Consider the following 17,634-nt stretch of genomic DNA (forward strand, 5'->3'; position numbering starts at 1 on the left):
ATTCCTAGTGTGTTTTCCATTTCAGACGAAAAGAAAGAATGATCAGACATGTTGGATTCCAACATGCCCAATACTCTGGGGCTCTGATGTATCTCCTACAGGAACAGAGCAGTCTGGAACAAGGACATTGTTTGCAAAGAGCTTACAGTACTTTAAAATAACAAAAACATAATGCTTAATTTACCAATCCCTTGCCACACGTGACCTCTGCAACCAATCTCTGGCCACAGGGGTGACCTCACTGGTAATGGGTGAGCTGGATGAACAGAAATGTCCAGAGGACCCAAGAAGCAGAAGTCCAGTAGGATATTTGCAATGTTATTGCACAGCAAGCTCCTTTAAATAAATTCATTGCTATTGACAACCCCTTTAAACCTAAATGATGTAACAAACTGAGAATTCTGGGGTAAACGATCGCCTGGTTTTATCCGGTCTACAATTAACTTCTTTTGTGAAGAAAACAGCACCTGCCGTCAACTTCCATGAACTAGTTTCTACTAAGTCTCTGCCAAGCGATTGGATCACATTATCGAAAATCAAGAGCCATTCTGCATTGCACCAATTATACCATGTCTAAGCTAATTCACTTGACTCATCGAGAGACGAGATTTAATTTACAATATCTTCTGCAATCTGTTTGGATAAGGGATGCGGCCGGCCTACCTTTTGATGAAAAAGCTAAAATTAGCTTTACCTTTCACGTTAAAATCTGGAATTCATTAGAGCGAGGGCTATGAGGCTTCCATTTAACAGGCTCTCAATTTAACCAGCAACGTCAAGACCTCTCAAGAATCAGAATCACAAGCTGTTGATTCACAGTCCTCGGAGGATTGGACCTTCTGGCTAAACACAAAGATGCATTTATTGTCTAATGTAATTACGGAAAAGAATGCAAATTATGCCTAATAATGAGCGGTACCTAAAGGACTCACGTGGGACCACTAGCAGTAAACTACAGATCACAATTGCACGCTGTTTATCATGTAAAATAACATGGCTGTACAGTTCATCTGACCATTCACCACCTCATCTTATTGCAAGCCTCAAAAGGAGCCACTCATTCTGGCACAGTTGGAATTTATTCTCTAGCCCCCACCATTCCTGAGCAACTAGTGTTGTAATTCACAAAGCTTGATATGTTAAAATCGGCTGTCAGGTGGGCGGTCCTTGGAAGGAGAAGACTGCCTGGGTCTGCCCACTTGACAGACAACATAATTGTGCTGAAACAGATATGAATACTCAGTAACAGTGGGGGACTAGAGAAAAAATTCCAGTTGTGCCAGAATCAATAGAGCAGCAACTATTGAAGGGTACAAGGAATTGGAGCTGATGAAAAAATCCTCTTAAAAGTTCGAGCACGAAAGGCTATATAGATATACAGTATAACTGTATATACTGTATGAAATGGTAACACCCAGTTGTCAATTTACACACACAACCATATTTCGAATAGGAAAGGCACAAAGCAAGATGCTCCAGAATTATGGTCCATAATTTCTTGAACCATTAGATGAATGTTGGCGGAAATCAATCACCAATTTCACCAAGACCAGTTGACCAGGGTGACCCCCTTGGGAGATGATGGATTGGAATCCTAATCCTTTTAGTCATGAGAGAGAAACACTGCTGTCAGAGGAGTCCAGCATCTACTTAAGTTGTCATCCATTGCAGCACCACCTTTCTTCTGCTCCGCTGGCCATTCTCCTCCTCTTCACGACTCTTTGTGCAGGAGACCACCACAAATTGGCTGACGGCACTGCCAACTACGCAAATCCGTCGGCCATTTTGTGGTGGTCACTTACACAACCACCAGAGCAGAATGGACGAAGCAGAAAAAAGGAGGCGCTGGAATGGATGACAACGCTGTGCTCCGAGCAGAAGGGGAATGCCCTCTGTGCTTTCTGAGCACAATGAAGAAAAATTCAAAAACAGTGGCGCGGACCTTCAAGATAAAGGTAAGAGATGAATATCCTTTATAAAAGCTATGTGCTTTTAGTTTAAAACGTGGGTTTTTTTTAATCATAGACTCCCTTTAACCTATTACTGAGCCTCTTTCCCCATAGAAAGGTCTCAAAGCAAAGACTAAATAAATTGCAAAAGGTAGTGAAAATTTTTACATTTGCCACCCAACAATTCCTATTCAAGCCGCTTGTAAAGCATCACATTGTTACTTGTAAACCTGATCCGCAGTGATCTATTGCTTTACAAACCAGAGAACACCAGCAGATTAGCCGCAAGCACACCCCATTTATGTGCAAATTACAAGGCATGAATATATTAAAAACCGCTGAATGCACATATTTCATGAATTACTTATAAGCAAAACATGGCACGGGCATCAAGGGTTGTTTCCAGCCTTTGACTCCATTGCAAAATGTTCCCACAATGTGGAAAGAAACCGGAGTCCTCAAACAACCAGGCGGAGCAGATTAGGCACAGTCCTGGGGTAAGAGGCTGCGGAGACTGTGACATATAGATGTACTCTGCAAATCCAATAAAAGGAGTGCGGGTAGGGATCGGGTCTCCATTTACGTAGCTGGAGCTCGGTTTTTACAGCAATGTGAGCATGGGATTCGCTAGAATCCCATCCACTTTACTCTGACTGTAAAATGCTGCAATTTTTTTCCACTGCGTTTTAGCCACGTGGGGCCCCGGCCTCAAATGCTTTTCTGACAGTTGACTACAGATAACCTAGCCTGAGGACAGGTCATCAATATTGGATTGGTGGGGATCCAAGACCTGAGACCACCACAGGTCAGATGTTTGAAGAAACCATAGTATTCAGGTGAGCGTTGTGGCCTCTTCACTAATCCAAGTGATGGAGACTGTATAGGGGCTTCACTTGGTTCTGCAGCTCAGTCCCATTCATAAATGGGACTGAGCTGCAAGCAAGCCAAGTGACCAATGAATGTGATATTTCTCACCTCAGAAGTAGAACTCACTGAAGCACTGGCGCCGCTTCGAGGGGCTGATCTGTGGGGGTCCCAAGTATCAGTCGCTCACTGATAGGATAGAACATCAGTATTTAGTTCCAAAAAAACCCCTTTAAGTGGTTAAGGACTGGAAAATAATGGTGAGAAGATCTCATCGAAACAATATGTTTTAAGAAACCCTGATGAGTCTGACGTGTAACTAGGAGTAGAGGTACATTTACTTTTGACATCTCAAAACAATTGAGACAAATCCCTCTCATCACCGGTTCTTACAAGATGTTCCTAGCGAGGACAGTATGTTTGGCACATCTACATACAGTATGAGGAGGGATGTTCTGCAAAGTGATATAGGTGATGCTTAAACACATTTGTCAGTGTTAGTCGGAGTCGGGCCTACGTGAAGCAATTTAGCAGAGACAATCTGTCGGATGCTTTTGTAGCCGTACTTGGCTGGATTGTTAATTATGCTGCGTCTAGTAGAAAAAAAAAAACCTCCGCCACTTCATCAACAATCTGCTATTCTCCTCTGCAGAAGTCTCCGGATTTCATTAGCCGAGCCACCTGAGACAGACTACAAAAGCCTGCAGTTAGCTGCATTTTACTGCAGACGTCAATGGCAAAATACCAGTTTTTACGCCTACAAGCTCCTAAATGGCTCGAGGTTTATTCCTTTGATAGAGAATAAAGTGTTGTGTCTCGTATGGACAAATCCTATCACTCGCTTTCAGATGTGCCACGTGTTTGCAAGCAGCCCAATTGCTCAAACTAGACAAACGCCTTTCAAGTCATACGCTCAAATAGCAGTATGCTTTGTAATATAATGTACAGACGTAGCAAAGTTTAACATGACATCAACTCAACTCTATTAATGGCTGTCCAATGGCTTTTGTTTCCTTTGGCGATGAGAGATTAGGCTGTAGCAAATTATATATAAAGTTAAAGGAGTTCTCTGGGAATATATGATATATTGATATAGATCACTGCCTCCGAGGATAGGTCATAAATAGGGTTGAGCGATCGTGTTCGGAAAAGACCGGATTCCGATCAGCGATCAAGAAAATTTCACGATCGCCATCGGAATTCCGAACACTATCTTTTTATGTGGGATCGAGATCGGTGATCTTTTCCCACAATGCTTTGCTTAGCCTTCACACTGAGTATACGCTGTATACTCAGTGTGAAGGCTCCGCTGCAGTTCCATAGGAATGAATGGAAGCAGCCAGCACACAGCCTTAACCCCCTGCGCGCCGGCTGCCTCCATTCATTGGAATGGGAGGCTAAACTAACATCTGTAGCAGCTACTTACCTCTAGAGATGGCTGCTCTGGTGCCCTCCTTCTTCTTGCTTCGCTGCCCCGCCTCCTAGGTTAGTGTTTAAAGCGCTAGGTAGGCGGGGCTTGTGGCTTAGGAGAGTGTGGGCGGGTACAGGGCGGGGAGACGTGATGTCTCCCCTCCCAGTACCCGCCCACACTCTCCTAACCCGCCCACACTCTCCTAACCTGGCAGGGAGCAGCGTGGAGCGGCAGCGAAGCAAAGAAGAAGGCACCGGACCAGCCATTTCTGGAGGCAAGTGGACACCAGGGGGGACTAAGTAGCCAGAGGATTAAAAAAAAATCCTCTGGCTACTTTAGTGATTCACTACACAGCGTGTATTCTAACAATTGTTAGATTCCATGCTGTATAGTGAATAGGATTGCTTTTAAAATCCGATCTCCGATTAATAAAAAAAATCCCATTGACTTGCATTGGGATTGGAATTGGGATCGAGATCGGGTTCGAATGAAAAATGATCGGAAATCGGATTTTAAAATCGATCCTGAAAAGTCAAGATCGGCTCAATCCTAGTCATAAATATCATATTGGTTGGAGCTTTATTAGTATCCTGTACCCGTGTAGCATCCACCGTATACTATTTGAGCCTGTCTGCATCCTGCCGTGAACCATTGCTTCACCTAACACCAGATAAATATGGCTGCTCTTTCAGTGATATGATCGTTCAGTGTAATGTACAGTAAATTAACATGAGGCAAGTGGGAAGGGGTTAATACGACTTTCTTATTCTGAATATCATATAACTACTAGAACACTTTTTCCATCATCACATCATACTATAGTAGTACATGCCTTAGTATTGTCCCATTTGGAGGCCGACAGTGCGCTCAGTGGCCAAGTGAACCAACACCCAAAGTTCAGGAGCAGGACAACATATTTCATGACAAGTTATTGCATTCTGGGGTGAGCACCAAGTTTCATTGGACGCTATGCATTCCTCGAGGATCATTACCCTTGGATGAAGTTTTTTTTCCCTATTTACTTGAGTCTATCTGAAAATATGGAAACTCTGATAATGCAGCATCGACTGGATCGGTAGATGTAGAATTAAACGGGATTTTATGACATTATTTGTCATTGTAAATCTACAAACAGACGCCTCGTGCAGCGTTTCAATGCAATCGCCTTCATTTTTGCACATAACTCACACTAAGTGAATAGCGGCCCAGAACGCTGGCGTCAGTCCTTGGTCTATATCACCACAGTACACTTCTCCTGGCAACTTTACAATGTCATAAAATAATGTCGGCTCAGAACAAGTTATTTTTTTAGCTATTTTACGTCATTGAGACACTTCAGTGTGGGCCTACTGAAATCTGCTCTGTATTTTATAAGGGTAAGAAGAAATAATGAAGCAATAGCATTAGCGGAACACAATAGTAAGCCTGGATATTGTACAGACAAGCCAAAGGACAGATGGTGACTAAATGTGGCCGTAACATCAGGTTGTGTCAAAGTTGCAGTGAGGCGACAGACGCACGTCTGGGTATGTGTACATGCCCTTATGCATACTAATGTTCTCTAGACAGGAGCAAACACAATAAACTATACTCTAATTCTGGGGCCCCGTTCTCCTAATGGCTGAGAGTCCCAGCATCACACTTGTCCCCTATCCTGTGGATTAAGTGATTATAATGGCACAACCCCTTTAACTGAAAGACACATGCTAAAGTGACAAGTGTGCACGCTTATGGAGGAAGAACACACCTATTCCTTCCTATGGTCTCTTTCTGTAGACATTGAGGAGTGACTTGTTGTTGTCCTCCTTAACTTGCCCATCTTGGGTTTCCATGTTCAGGTTTTTTGTTGCCGTTTCTCGAAACCAAAACCGGTTGTGGATCATAAAGGGGCAGAAAGCATATCGCAGAGGGGCTACTATTACGCTTTTATTTAACCACCTCCTGGTTTTGGCTTCAAAACAGCAACAAAACCTGAAATTGGAAACCCAGCCTAAAAGAGGATGTTAAAGTTTTACAAGAAATAGAAACCACATGTAGGTGAAGCGGCTAAATATAAAGCCGCGGCCCCATAATTTACTTTTATGACATATCATCAGTTGTGCCGTGAAAGTGAAGGTAAGAATTAACACCACCCATTCTTACGACTGGAGGAGGATGTTCCTGCTGCTAAACCCATCGCGTATTGATCTGACATACAACACAGGGAGCGCAGGTTTTGATTTAAAGGGGCTCTATCAGCAAAATCATGCCGATAGTGCCCCACATATGCGTGAATAGCCTTTAAAAAGGATATTCAGGCACCGTAAATGTTATATTAAACTACCCCCCAGTTTTAAAATAATACCCTAAAAAAGAATGTGATCTACTTACGCATCGTGCACGTTGGGTGGGCATTTAGGGTGCGCCGTCTTCTTCATCCACACCTCTTCTTCCTCCGATGTCCTCCGGTCCCATCCTCCTCCGGCGCTCGCTAACTGACACTGATAAAAAAAAAAAAAAATGGCCTGGGCTCCTGCGCAGTAGCCGTAGTAGAAGCCGCATGCTACTGCGCAAGTGCCCAGGCCATTTTTTTTATATCAGTGTCCGCTCGCGAGCGCCGGAGGAAGACGGGACCCAAGGACATCGGAGGAAGAAGAGGCGTGGATGAAGAAGAAGACACACCCTGAATGCCCGCCAAGGTTGCACAATGCGTAAGTAGATCACATTCTTTTTTAGGGTATTATTTTAAAACTGGGGGGGTAGTTTAATATAACATTTACGGTGCCTGAATAGCCTTTTTAAAGGCTATTCATGCATATGTGGGGCTCTATTAGCATGATTTTGCTGATAGAGCCCCTTTAACAAACATTGGCTATATTACACGGTTTTACCCGTTTTAATTTTTTCTCTTGGGTTGTTTGGTACTTCAATGGAAATTAGGAGAAATAAGAACAACTTATCAATGGTCAAAGGTGTAAAACTTGGGAATGAAAGGGGACGAGAGTTGTATGGCTTGGGGAGGCCATTTTCATATACAGGGGGCATTTTTGGTGTATATTTATTATGCCTATCCATCGAAGGCTTTCATGTTTTTAAATCTGTGTGCTTAATAAAGATTTATTATATGAAGTACTCGCAGCACGTAACTGCTGAGGCCAATCAGCGGCATCAAAAACAAGGGAACCTGGACGGTCCACAGCAAGAAGGCAGCTAGGCTGCAGGAACGGACCACCTTGGGAGGACACTGGAGCATCGGGAACAGACGAGTGTGTTTTTTTTTCTTATCTCTATGGATTAATTACAAGATTATGTTTAGCCTGGACAACTCCTTTAAGTAGTTCTAAGTTAAGCTACATTCATATCATTATATGTGACCATATTTCACATACATGCCTGTGCATACAAGTAAGGAGCTGGATTCAGTGCACTTTTTGTTCCCCATAGCAGAGATATTGGTGCTGTCAGTTTCGGCTACCGATATCACTGTAATGTCAGGATGGCCGACCTCATAGATTTACATCATTGCTGGGTGGTGTGGAGCGCTCCTCTGATAGTACATTTGTATAATCTTGTACTGTGAAAGGGGCGTGCTCCACTGCCAACAATGAGGCTGGACTGTAAAGACCGTCCCAAACAGTATAGAGATATTGGTACCTGAAACTAACGGCACTGATATCTCTGCTTAGGGGTTACCTACAACAAAAATTAAAAACAGTGCTAAGTTAAGTGCATGAATAGCTAGGTAATAATCTGCAAAACACCCAGTGAGGCCATGATGTGTCCTCTTGAAAGGGGCTGCCTGAAGGGTTAAATTTATGTTACTACCTCTGGAGGTTTCTTCATGCTGGGCCCAGAGGTTCTAGGCTGGTTTCAACCCCCGGGTTACGTTATTGGAACCAATCCCCTCCCTCCTCTCCTGTTTTAACAGGTAACTAATGTGCTATGGTGGTTGGCTAACTATAGTAAAGCCAACCTCTATAGCATAGGAGTGCAAAAAGGAGAGGAGGGAAGTCGCGGAGTGACCCAGGGATGAAGGCTGGATCCGATCACGTATGAGTATGACAGTAAGCCATAGGCTTTTTATTCAGTGGCTGTTAGTATATAGATAAATGCACAGTAATATGCACTATTCATTACTGCAACTAAAAACTTTATGTAGCTTTTATGTAAAAAAGCACAGTGTAAACCGAGGCAATAAGTAATCATTGTCAATGTATTCAATTAAAACCGAACATGAAAATAAGTATTCAGCACAGTCTCACATTTACAAAGCCGAGCACAGCTATCACACCATCACGGCCTAACCTCTTCCTAGTGCTGAAAGAAAAACAGAGATTTATGGCTTTGTACTTGGCAGGGTAGACACGTCCAGAACTTCAAGACTCATTCCTAAACAAGCTGTCACTTCCCTAAAATTCAAAGGGTCCTGTTTTATATCGGATTTTCTTGTAATCTATATAATACATGCAAAACTGTCAGCAACCTAAACCTAGACCTAAGTAATGATAGTGGAAAAAACTGCCACATAAAATAGTATAAAAGTAACAATAAATGGTAAAAGACACAAATGTAAAACAGGGGGTACAGCAGTGCATTGAATTACAGGGAAACACCGCCAACAATAGAAACTTCACATGAGTTTGTGGGGGTAATACTAAAGGTTTGTAACATTCACTAGGCTTAGTGACAATGGTCGCAGCCATATACATCGTTGTCAGCTCCTCAGAAACTAAAAGTCACCCGTCCAGTTGCTAAAACTTCCACGTTATTCCATATAAGAGGGAAAGTGAATATTATGGAATACAGCGGCACTTTCCAAGGTGTAGGGTATGTTAGGGTGCAAGGTAAAAGCCAGTTCTTGAAGGTGATTTGTTGGACAAGCATGAGGATCTGACTACTAGCCCACTGAGTGCTTGCACCTCCAACATGGCAGGTCTTGTGGGGTGTTCCCATACATGCAAAGGTTAGCAAACCGTAGCATGGTTCACTGAGAGCAAAGGCTAACCTGTCGGAAAAGATCCCACGGAAGAGTTTCCATACCACAAAATGCTATTAAAAAAATGTTAAAGGGATTTATCGGGACTATGATACTGATGACCTACCCTTAGGACAGACCATTGAGATTAGATGAGTAAAGTCTAACACCAAGATCAGCTGCTTGGACAAGTTCCACTTCTTCACAGTCAGGTAACATCATGTCCAGTGGCCATGCTACAGCTCAGTCCCATTTAGTTAATGACGCTGAGTTGCAGTAATAAACACAGCCACTATACAATATATGGCGCTGTGATTGGTTTACCGTAAAGAGGCCACAGCACATGTGCAAAAGCTGCAGCCTATTCAATCTGTTGAGTTCCCCACTGATGTAATACTGATAACCTATCCCGAGTTATCCCAACAGATTATCAATATCATACTCCTTTAATACTGGCTATGTGCATAGCTACCGGACATGACTGAGGCAGCGCGGCTGCAGAGCATGCAGAGAGCCCGTACTAAATGTATAAACCTGTCTACAATGCCAATCTGACTGCAACAGTCTCCATAGTAAATTGTGAGCAAACGTACAGATCTAGCAGGGTTAGTCCGAACTGGTTAATCTACTGCAACAAGATATCTCATCACAGAAGACAAGTCACAAGATTTTCCAATAACATTTTATTATTATTTGTGCAGTTACCCAATTGCAGAAGTTCAAGTTAGGTACAAAACCGCCCCTCAGCCTTCTATGGCTGCCACCCTATGACTCGGTGTACCTTGTACTACAGATGGTGTAGGAGCAATAAGACTAGAGCCACACACATTACACTACTGGTATATTTATGGCATTGCGAATGTCTCCTTGTATTTAGGGTATGTTCATTTTGGGGGGTTTTATGCTCGTTCACACTACAATAATGTAACTGGATCCAAACAGCATAAAGATGTTTGTCTGCTGAAGATACAAAGGGAATGCTCTGACTTTTTTCTGTAAGGCTTTTATAAGAAAACTCTACTGGACGGGAGTCTGGAAACTATCGCCAAACAAAGGGTGTAAAACATGGCTGCTGTGTATATGTAACACCTGCCCTGGAACAATCTGTAGAATCAAGTTCAGATATCCTTCTGCCAAAACCACTAACAGATGTAGTAAAACGCTGCGCACAAAAGCTTCTGAAAATCCTCTTTCTGCAAGAGGGAAAATGAACAACATACTCATACTCCATTACTTTTCATATAAATCCACAACCGTGGCCGGAGAAGAAGAACGTACCTGAGAGGAAGGCCAGTTTCTTCTTCAGTATCGGTAAGATCACAGTGGCGTCCATGTTTCCTCGTTATGGATCACAGGTCTCTGAAACAAATAAAAGGAACGTTATAAAAGCCGTAAATAATAATCCCTAAAGGCAAAGAGAGAACCGACTGCGAAGGGCTGAGGAGTGAACTGGCCCTTATCGGGAACATGAAATTTCAGCAACTATAAAAAGCGGACACCAAAATTGCAAGTACTGGGATTTCTCCAATTCCAATACAAAACCGTTGATTTTAGTAGGACATCGGAAAGGTCTTCACCTTTTGTTCTTAAAGGGGTATTCCCATGTCCCTTGCTCACCAGTCTTCGCTGCTGCAAAGACTTCTTACTTCCTGGTTTTTGACGTCAATTGGTGGGCGGTGTTTCATATGCAAAGCCATACTGTCCGACTACCTCCAGTTTAGCTCCGCCCACCACATAGCATGATCCTATGGGACGACTGAAGGGCCTGTGATGTCATCAAAGGTCCTACAACACTTGGATTTAGATTGTTTTATATAGAGTCGGTTAAATCCTAGTGGGCTAAGGGACCAGGTCCTTTAGCCCACTAGGATTTAGACTGCTTTATATAAGAAAGCAGCACTCGTTTCCCCCCTCCTTTATCTTTTATCTGAGAGCAGGAAGCTAGGTCACATGTGTGGTGCAGACACAGGAACAGCTACAGACACAGGCTCGCTCCTGTGCACTTAGCCCCCACCCCCCCCCACCCTTGAGAGCAGGCAGCTACGTAAATTTTTGTGGGGCTTACTATAGGCGGATGGATTGGATTAAGATTTATGGATTGAATGGGCTATCAATAGTGGATCGATGATGGATAAACATTTGGCACCCCCACTGATCAGCTGGTTGAAGAAGCTGCAGCATTTGACTAATCTGGCCATGTGACCACTGATTGTGCCGTTAAATGGCTGCTGCTCTGGACCCCACTAATCTGAAATTAATTATTTTAAAGGATATGTCATCAATATGCAAGTCCTGGATCACCCCTTTAAGGCTCCGTGCACACAACAGTGAAAAACGGGCTTGTCTTGGCTGTCAATAATGTTATGTCCATAAGAGGAAAAAACTACTGCAATGTTAATTTTCTTAGTGAACTTTCACTTCAGATTTCACTCCAGACTGTGACAGCCGTGGACGATCTGCAGTAAAATTCCCATGTTACCCATGTGTATTCTGCTGCACATTTGTGGCAAAGTTTACTGTTTATTCCAAGTGGCATTAAGACGTCCCTCTTGAGAAGCGCTCCCACCCATTCGCCTATACAAAAAATTGCAGCCAGTTAGGGTTGAGTAATTGGGATCGGAAAAGATGGGATCCCAATCCCGATCTTTTTTGGCGGGATCAAGGTCTCACGTTAGTAGCTTGGCTACTGGCCAATCATTGTGGGAAAAGCAATGTGGGAACTTGCGTGAAACCTCAATCCCGCCAAAAAAGATTGGGATCGGAATCCAATCTTTTCCGATCCCTCAACCCTACAGCCAGTTCTGTTCACTTGGACTAAAACAATAACAAGACCACAAATCCGATTCACACCCTTTATTCTCAAGATCATGAGACTGTCAATAGTTCGAACCCTCATGATCTCAAAGTGATGGCTTCCCCGCAGATGGAGACACCCCAGATGACAATTTGCTGAAAGCTCTTACATGAGGTTACTGTGCCCTTCACTATTTTAAGTAGCACGATAAGAAACGGCAGGCAGTAGGCATGTATAAGTCAGAAATACCCAAGTATACACAGATATCATACCCAACGTACAAAATAGTTAAAGCGAGAATGAAACGCAAGTGGGTCGAATTTTACAGACAGAAATTTATCAAAACCTATCAGTTTTTGCTGAAGGAAAGAAATTCCGAGAGTTCCTGCTGCCAGTAAACTTTAGTATGTGCTGTCCCAAGCACCTGCCAGCTCCGCAGCTTTCTGCAGTAATGCAGCAGAACAACTGAAGACAAATCTCATCAAGCCACCGACATTATATAAACCCATTAATATTAAACTATCACTCGCTCGAGAAATCCAATCCAAGGAAAGCTGAGTACCCTCAGCGAGGAAAAGTCTTTTTATAAAAGGGGTTTTTTTTTGGTTTTTTTTTAAGGTTAATTATGCCCAATGCCTGGCACCCCTACCAAATAGGTGATATCGGTAACTGATACACAGAGAACGGAGCAGGAAGCAGACAGCGCTGTTCTCTGTTTAGTGGTCAGACTAGGTTACTGCAAATCAGCTCCCATTTACTTGATTGGGCGCTACGTTGCAGTGACTCAGTTCAGCCACTACACGTGGAACAGAGCTGCTCTATTAAAAGCAGCTGGTTGGTGGAGGGGCCAGGCATAGGACCACCCCCCTCCCCCATTGACATTATTAAGTTAGATCATCACCACACTTTTTCCCAGAAAACCTATTAACCCATGGTAAGCCTTCATGGAGACCCAAGGCCGTGGTAAAACGGCTATTCTCTGTATACACAGCTATTCTCTGTCCGATTTGTATGCAATAAGAAGAGGCTTGCGGGTTTTGTGCAGGCCCCATCTATATCTCTCCCTGACATCCTGGACGGAAAAGAAGAGTCAGCGTGATTATTCTGCATTATTGGCAAAATCTTAAATCTTTAATGGGAAACTAAACTGGTTTTACTTCCCAATAAAAATCCACAACTACTACAAAATTTATACAGGCATTTACTTTAATTGGAAATTACACCAAGCAGCCAAAAGCCTTCCCAGGAAACAAACATCAGCTAATAGCCAAGGACAAGAGGTGCGTCCGTAATCTATAGAAGTGCAGAGTTCTGGCCGGGTTACGCTCATACTAGGTCTTCAAGTTGTACGATTTTTACACATATTGCACCATTGAAACACCCCTTTAGATTCAGGGAAAGGGTGCAAGAAAGAAAAAAAAACATTGGGAAGAGCGCTCCTTTAATATCATTAGTGGCTATAGAGTTTATACCCACAGGATGTTGAAGTCTTGTTTCAAAGGCGTTGTGTAAGTAACGTCTCAGCGAACAAACCTACATAAGAATTATTTATAGTCCTTCGTACAAATGCAGAGCTGTGCTCCTGGGCACCACCGCTGAGCTGTTGGCAAGCATGGATAGAGCGCTCAACCTCTGGGGCAGCGTTTCATTACCATAGTTCTGCGAGTTAAATTGGTAAAACAGCAGAACCTCGGAAAACTGCACAAGAAATTAAGAAGAAAGCGGTTTAATACTACATTGTAGGTTACTTGACATCTCCATCTTTGGAACCACTCATTATTAGCAATTCTGTAACATACTGGATGTAGGTGAAATTTAAAGGGGTTGTCCATTTTCAGACAAACATTGAGAGACCAATGTGATGGTTTGTATAATGAAAAGTTGTACAATTTTCCAGTATACTTTTTGTATCAATTCCTCACAACTTTTCTTGCTTGTTGTCGGACATTGTTTACTTCTAGTGGATACAAATCAGTCCACGGTCATGTGATATACAGTCCATGGTCATGTGATGAACTAACCAAGGGCAATATCTGCAAGGAGTTTGTATGTTCTCTTTGTATCCTGTTGGTTTCTTCCAGGTACTCCGGTTTCCTCCCACATTCCAAGGACATAATAATAGAGGGCTTACAATCTAAATTCCCTATGAGACGGTAATTGACCACGTCTGTAAAGTGCTATGGAATATGTTGGCGCTTTATACTGCCCATTCACACAGAGAAGAATTTTGCCACTTCATGTGGTTGCACTCAAAGTAACAAAGTGCGGAATTAAAATGGGTTTTCATAGGGCAATTTATAAAACACAGATTAAATATTTCGGTGTTTTATTTTATTTATTTTATTTATTATTTTTTTTGGGGGGGGACATGATCATTAATTTAAAAGATTTGCATAAACCAACAGCAGCGTCACATAATAGAAGATACTGAACGCCAGGTTTGTCACTGTGTGCAGCATAGTGTTCATCTACTTGTATATGTAAGGCGAGATTCACACTAGCGCTCGGTTTCCGTTCCAGGATTCTGTCCTCCATTCTGCAGCTTGCAAGCAGCAATTTTCTCTCCGCATATATCAAGTTAAAACCTGGCAGACTTTATTACAGTCTATGGGATCCGCACTTTTTAAGCGGATGGAGTTTCCATTTTTTGGTTCTCAAGTGGACCAGAAGAACGGAAACCCGAGCACAGGTATGAACCAAGCATAAGGTGGTGTTAAATAGGCCTGAAGTATGTAACTGATATCAGTTCCTATTTGAGATAGGCCAATGTAAAGTTGCATAAATGCGTTCTCTATGAGTCTTACTCTCCGCAGTTCGGTGCATTATTAGGTTTTCAAAGCCCGATGCGGACAGAACATCCCGCTCATTTATTGCTGCCGAGTCATATTGCCGTTTTAGTTTCAGTATTTCGTGGAAAAGAGGCAACACAATGATTCACCAAATGTGCCACCCCTTTAGATGTGCCTTCTTCATATGCCTGGTGAAAGGAGGCTTATGGATAAATGAATGTATGTCCCAGAAGTTTTCCCCAGAATAAAGGTAATGCCAATGGGGGTGTGCCCGAACCTCCAAGGGTTCTGTATTCAGTCTTGGAAGCCGCCATGCACTTGAGCCTCATTTGCACATTTCCAAAATCAGGGGGGAAAATGCCTCTACGAGACTATCTAAAGGTATAATGGTGCTCAACATGCTCTCTACAACGTACAGTGACTGGTTTAATATAGGCTGGTGACAGACGTCCCTTTAATGGAGTAGTCCAGGGAGTCCAGCTGAATTCACCTGATCCAGTGATCTTTTGATGATGGACTTGGTATTTTCAGGCCTGGTTGTGACATGATTGGAACCAGCGCTCCACTCCTCCCTCAATTTCACACTATAGTCAGAGATGAGGGGAGGGAGCAGCACGAGACAGGGGTCGGAACCAGGCCGGAACACCCAAGTCCATGATGAAGAGTCTACTGGATCTTAATTCCTCTGACAACTTCTTTAAATATTGTGCTCAAACGTTGCAAGCACTAACTCCAGGGAACCTGTTGAAAGTGCATCAAAGTGCCATTTGAAAAGCTATATCACAACCAAGTAAAAATACTGCTCCCTCCCCAGTGACACATCTGATTTACATTGCAGTTGTGACTTGCGTTGTATGAAGCCCCCAGGCAGCAATTTGGTGAATAACTACCATGTAGTGATGAAACGGTTAAAAAAAAAATGGCGAGAAGAATAGAATCTAAAAATACTGCACAAAAAAGCTCAAAACAGGTGATTTTTATATTTTTAGCCTTCCATAAAAAGTGACCACAAATTATGACTTCAGAATATAGAAGTGAGAAATCCAGACATGACAGACCGCAGGGTTAAGTAATGTCAGTATCCCCCGCATCGCCTCCGTAAACCACAGACACAAAAAAGTGGTGCAGGTCTGTGTGTTATCAGTGTACAGGTTAGTGAAATCTCAGACTACACATTGTCATGTGCTACTATGGTTGGAGAAAAAGTAACCAAAATAAGTCAGCTGGCTTATATCCCTTCTCTGCCCAGAAGCGATGGCCATCGGTTGTCTCACCAAGTAAGCCATGGGGGATCTTCCTTCTCGAGAGACAAGACCCACCTCTGTCATACACTTACGGCAAATCCTGGCCATGTTGGGAATACCATATGGCACCTGCTCTTGCAATTGAGCTGAGGACTGTAGAAAAGCAGGTTACTTGTATAAGACCTGGCAGTGGTGCGGGGAACTGCAATTCTACTCCCATTCACATATTAGATGAGGTTGGATAAAGACATCAGTCCAACCTATAACCCTACAATCCCTACAGTGTTGATCCAGAGGTAGGCAAAAAACCCCAAGAGGCTTAGGCCAATTGCCCCATTTTAGGGGGAAAAAAATCCTTCTCGACTCCAATCTGGCAGTCAGTATAAAAACCCTGGATCAACGTGTCCATAGAATCTAGAGTCCATAACCTCACATGAATAGGAGCAGAGATGGGTCCGGGCGTACACCAAGTATAAAGCTTCCACTGATCGGTGTGAGGTCCAGAAGTCGCATCCCAACTGACCCAATACTGAGGATCTATCCTGTACCCTACTTTGCTCGGTCCTGGACAATCCCTTTGACCGATGCATCAATCTGCTGGGTGCAATGAGGATACATCCTTGTGTAGGGAAGTTCTCAGCTCACAGTTCACACTAGGAGTATTTCCCCTTAAACATTATTTTAAGGTCTGATGAAGCAGCACTTACTTAGCGAAGCAATAAAATGATTTATTATTAGATTGCCGGCACCGTGCACTCTTTTATTTTCACTTAATGTATTGCTTTGTCATCCAGGATTCCTTTTATGCTGGCATCAGTGGAAGCCAACATCACAGAAGACAGACATAAAAGCCTTTGTTATTAGTGGTAATGCAGAATAAAGTACAAAATCAACGTTACAAAGGCCACACGTGTTCTTCATCAGCGCACGGCACCTCCGCAGATGGAAAACGCTATTGGTTAAATGGCTTTGTTTTATGTAATCTTTTTGCATTTTAATGCAAAGGACTGAGCTATAAAATGTACCCCATAAAGGACCCCTACTGATCATATGCAGATGCCCAGTAAGGCGGCTGCCAGAAGAAAAGGGGCTTTTACTAATCTGTCCTTCTCCAGGTTTTTTTCATCTAATTTCACAGGTTAAACACGCTTCTTTAATTCAGTAGAATCCCTTTAAAGCTGAGGCCACACGTTGCGAATACACAGTTTTTTTTGGTTGCCGATTTTGAGCAGAAGGTAATAGTATAAGAACTTCCTTTTGAAACCAATCTCGGCAGTAGCTCAAAAAAACACAGCAAAATCTGCAACAAAAAAAGCAGCTTTTCTGCAATGCGGGGGCTTAGCTGAAGGGGATTTCCATGGGGGATAAAATGTAGACTAGTGGGAGTCCCCACTGTTCAGTCGCCCACTGATCAGAACGGATGACCCCCATTCTGAATGGTGCGTTGGTCAGGCAGGGTGTACCGCTCAATTCATTTCAATGGGAGTGCAGAAGATAGTACAGTGTTTGGCTTTCTATGGAACGAATCGGAGATGTGCATGAGCTTCCCGACCACTGCTCCACTCAAACTACCCCATTCTCCTGATTGAAGGAGGGGGCTGAGCAGTCGCCTTATCACTGACCTGCAAG

General features: G+C 43.1%; 1 protein-coding gene across 1 annotated transcript in view; it reads right to left on the bottom strand.

The window, feature by feature from the left end:
- The window catches only part of SESTD1 (SEC14 and spectrin domain containing 1), an 89,333-nt gene that overhangs the window by 60,895 nt on the left and 10,804 nt on the right, over nucleotides 1–17,634 (bottom strand). Inside the window, exon 2 of the mRNA XM_075286073.1 lies at nucleotides 10,457–10,537. Within this exon, the coding sequence (XP_075142174.1) occupies nucleotides 10,457–10,511 (55 nt within the window). The 5' untranslated portion in view covers nucleotides 10,512–10,537. The remainder of the gene's footprint in view (nucleotides 1–10,456; nucleotides 10,538–17,634) is intronic.

This window comes from Leptodactylus fuscus, chromosome 8, assembly GCF_031893055.1.
Source record: "Leptodactylus fuscus isolate aLepFus1 chromosome 8, aLepFus1.hap2, whole genome shotgun sequence".
Lineage (NCBI taxonomy): Eukaryota > Metazoa > Chordata > Amphibia > Anura > Leptodactylidae > Leptodactylus > Leptodactylus fuscus.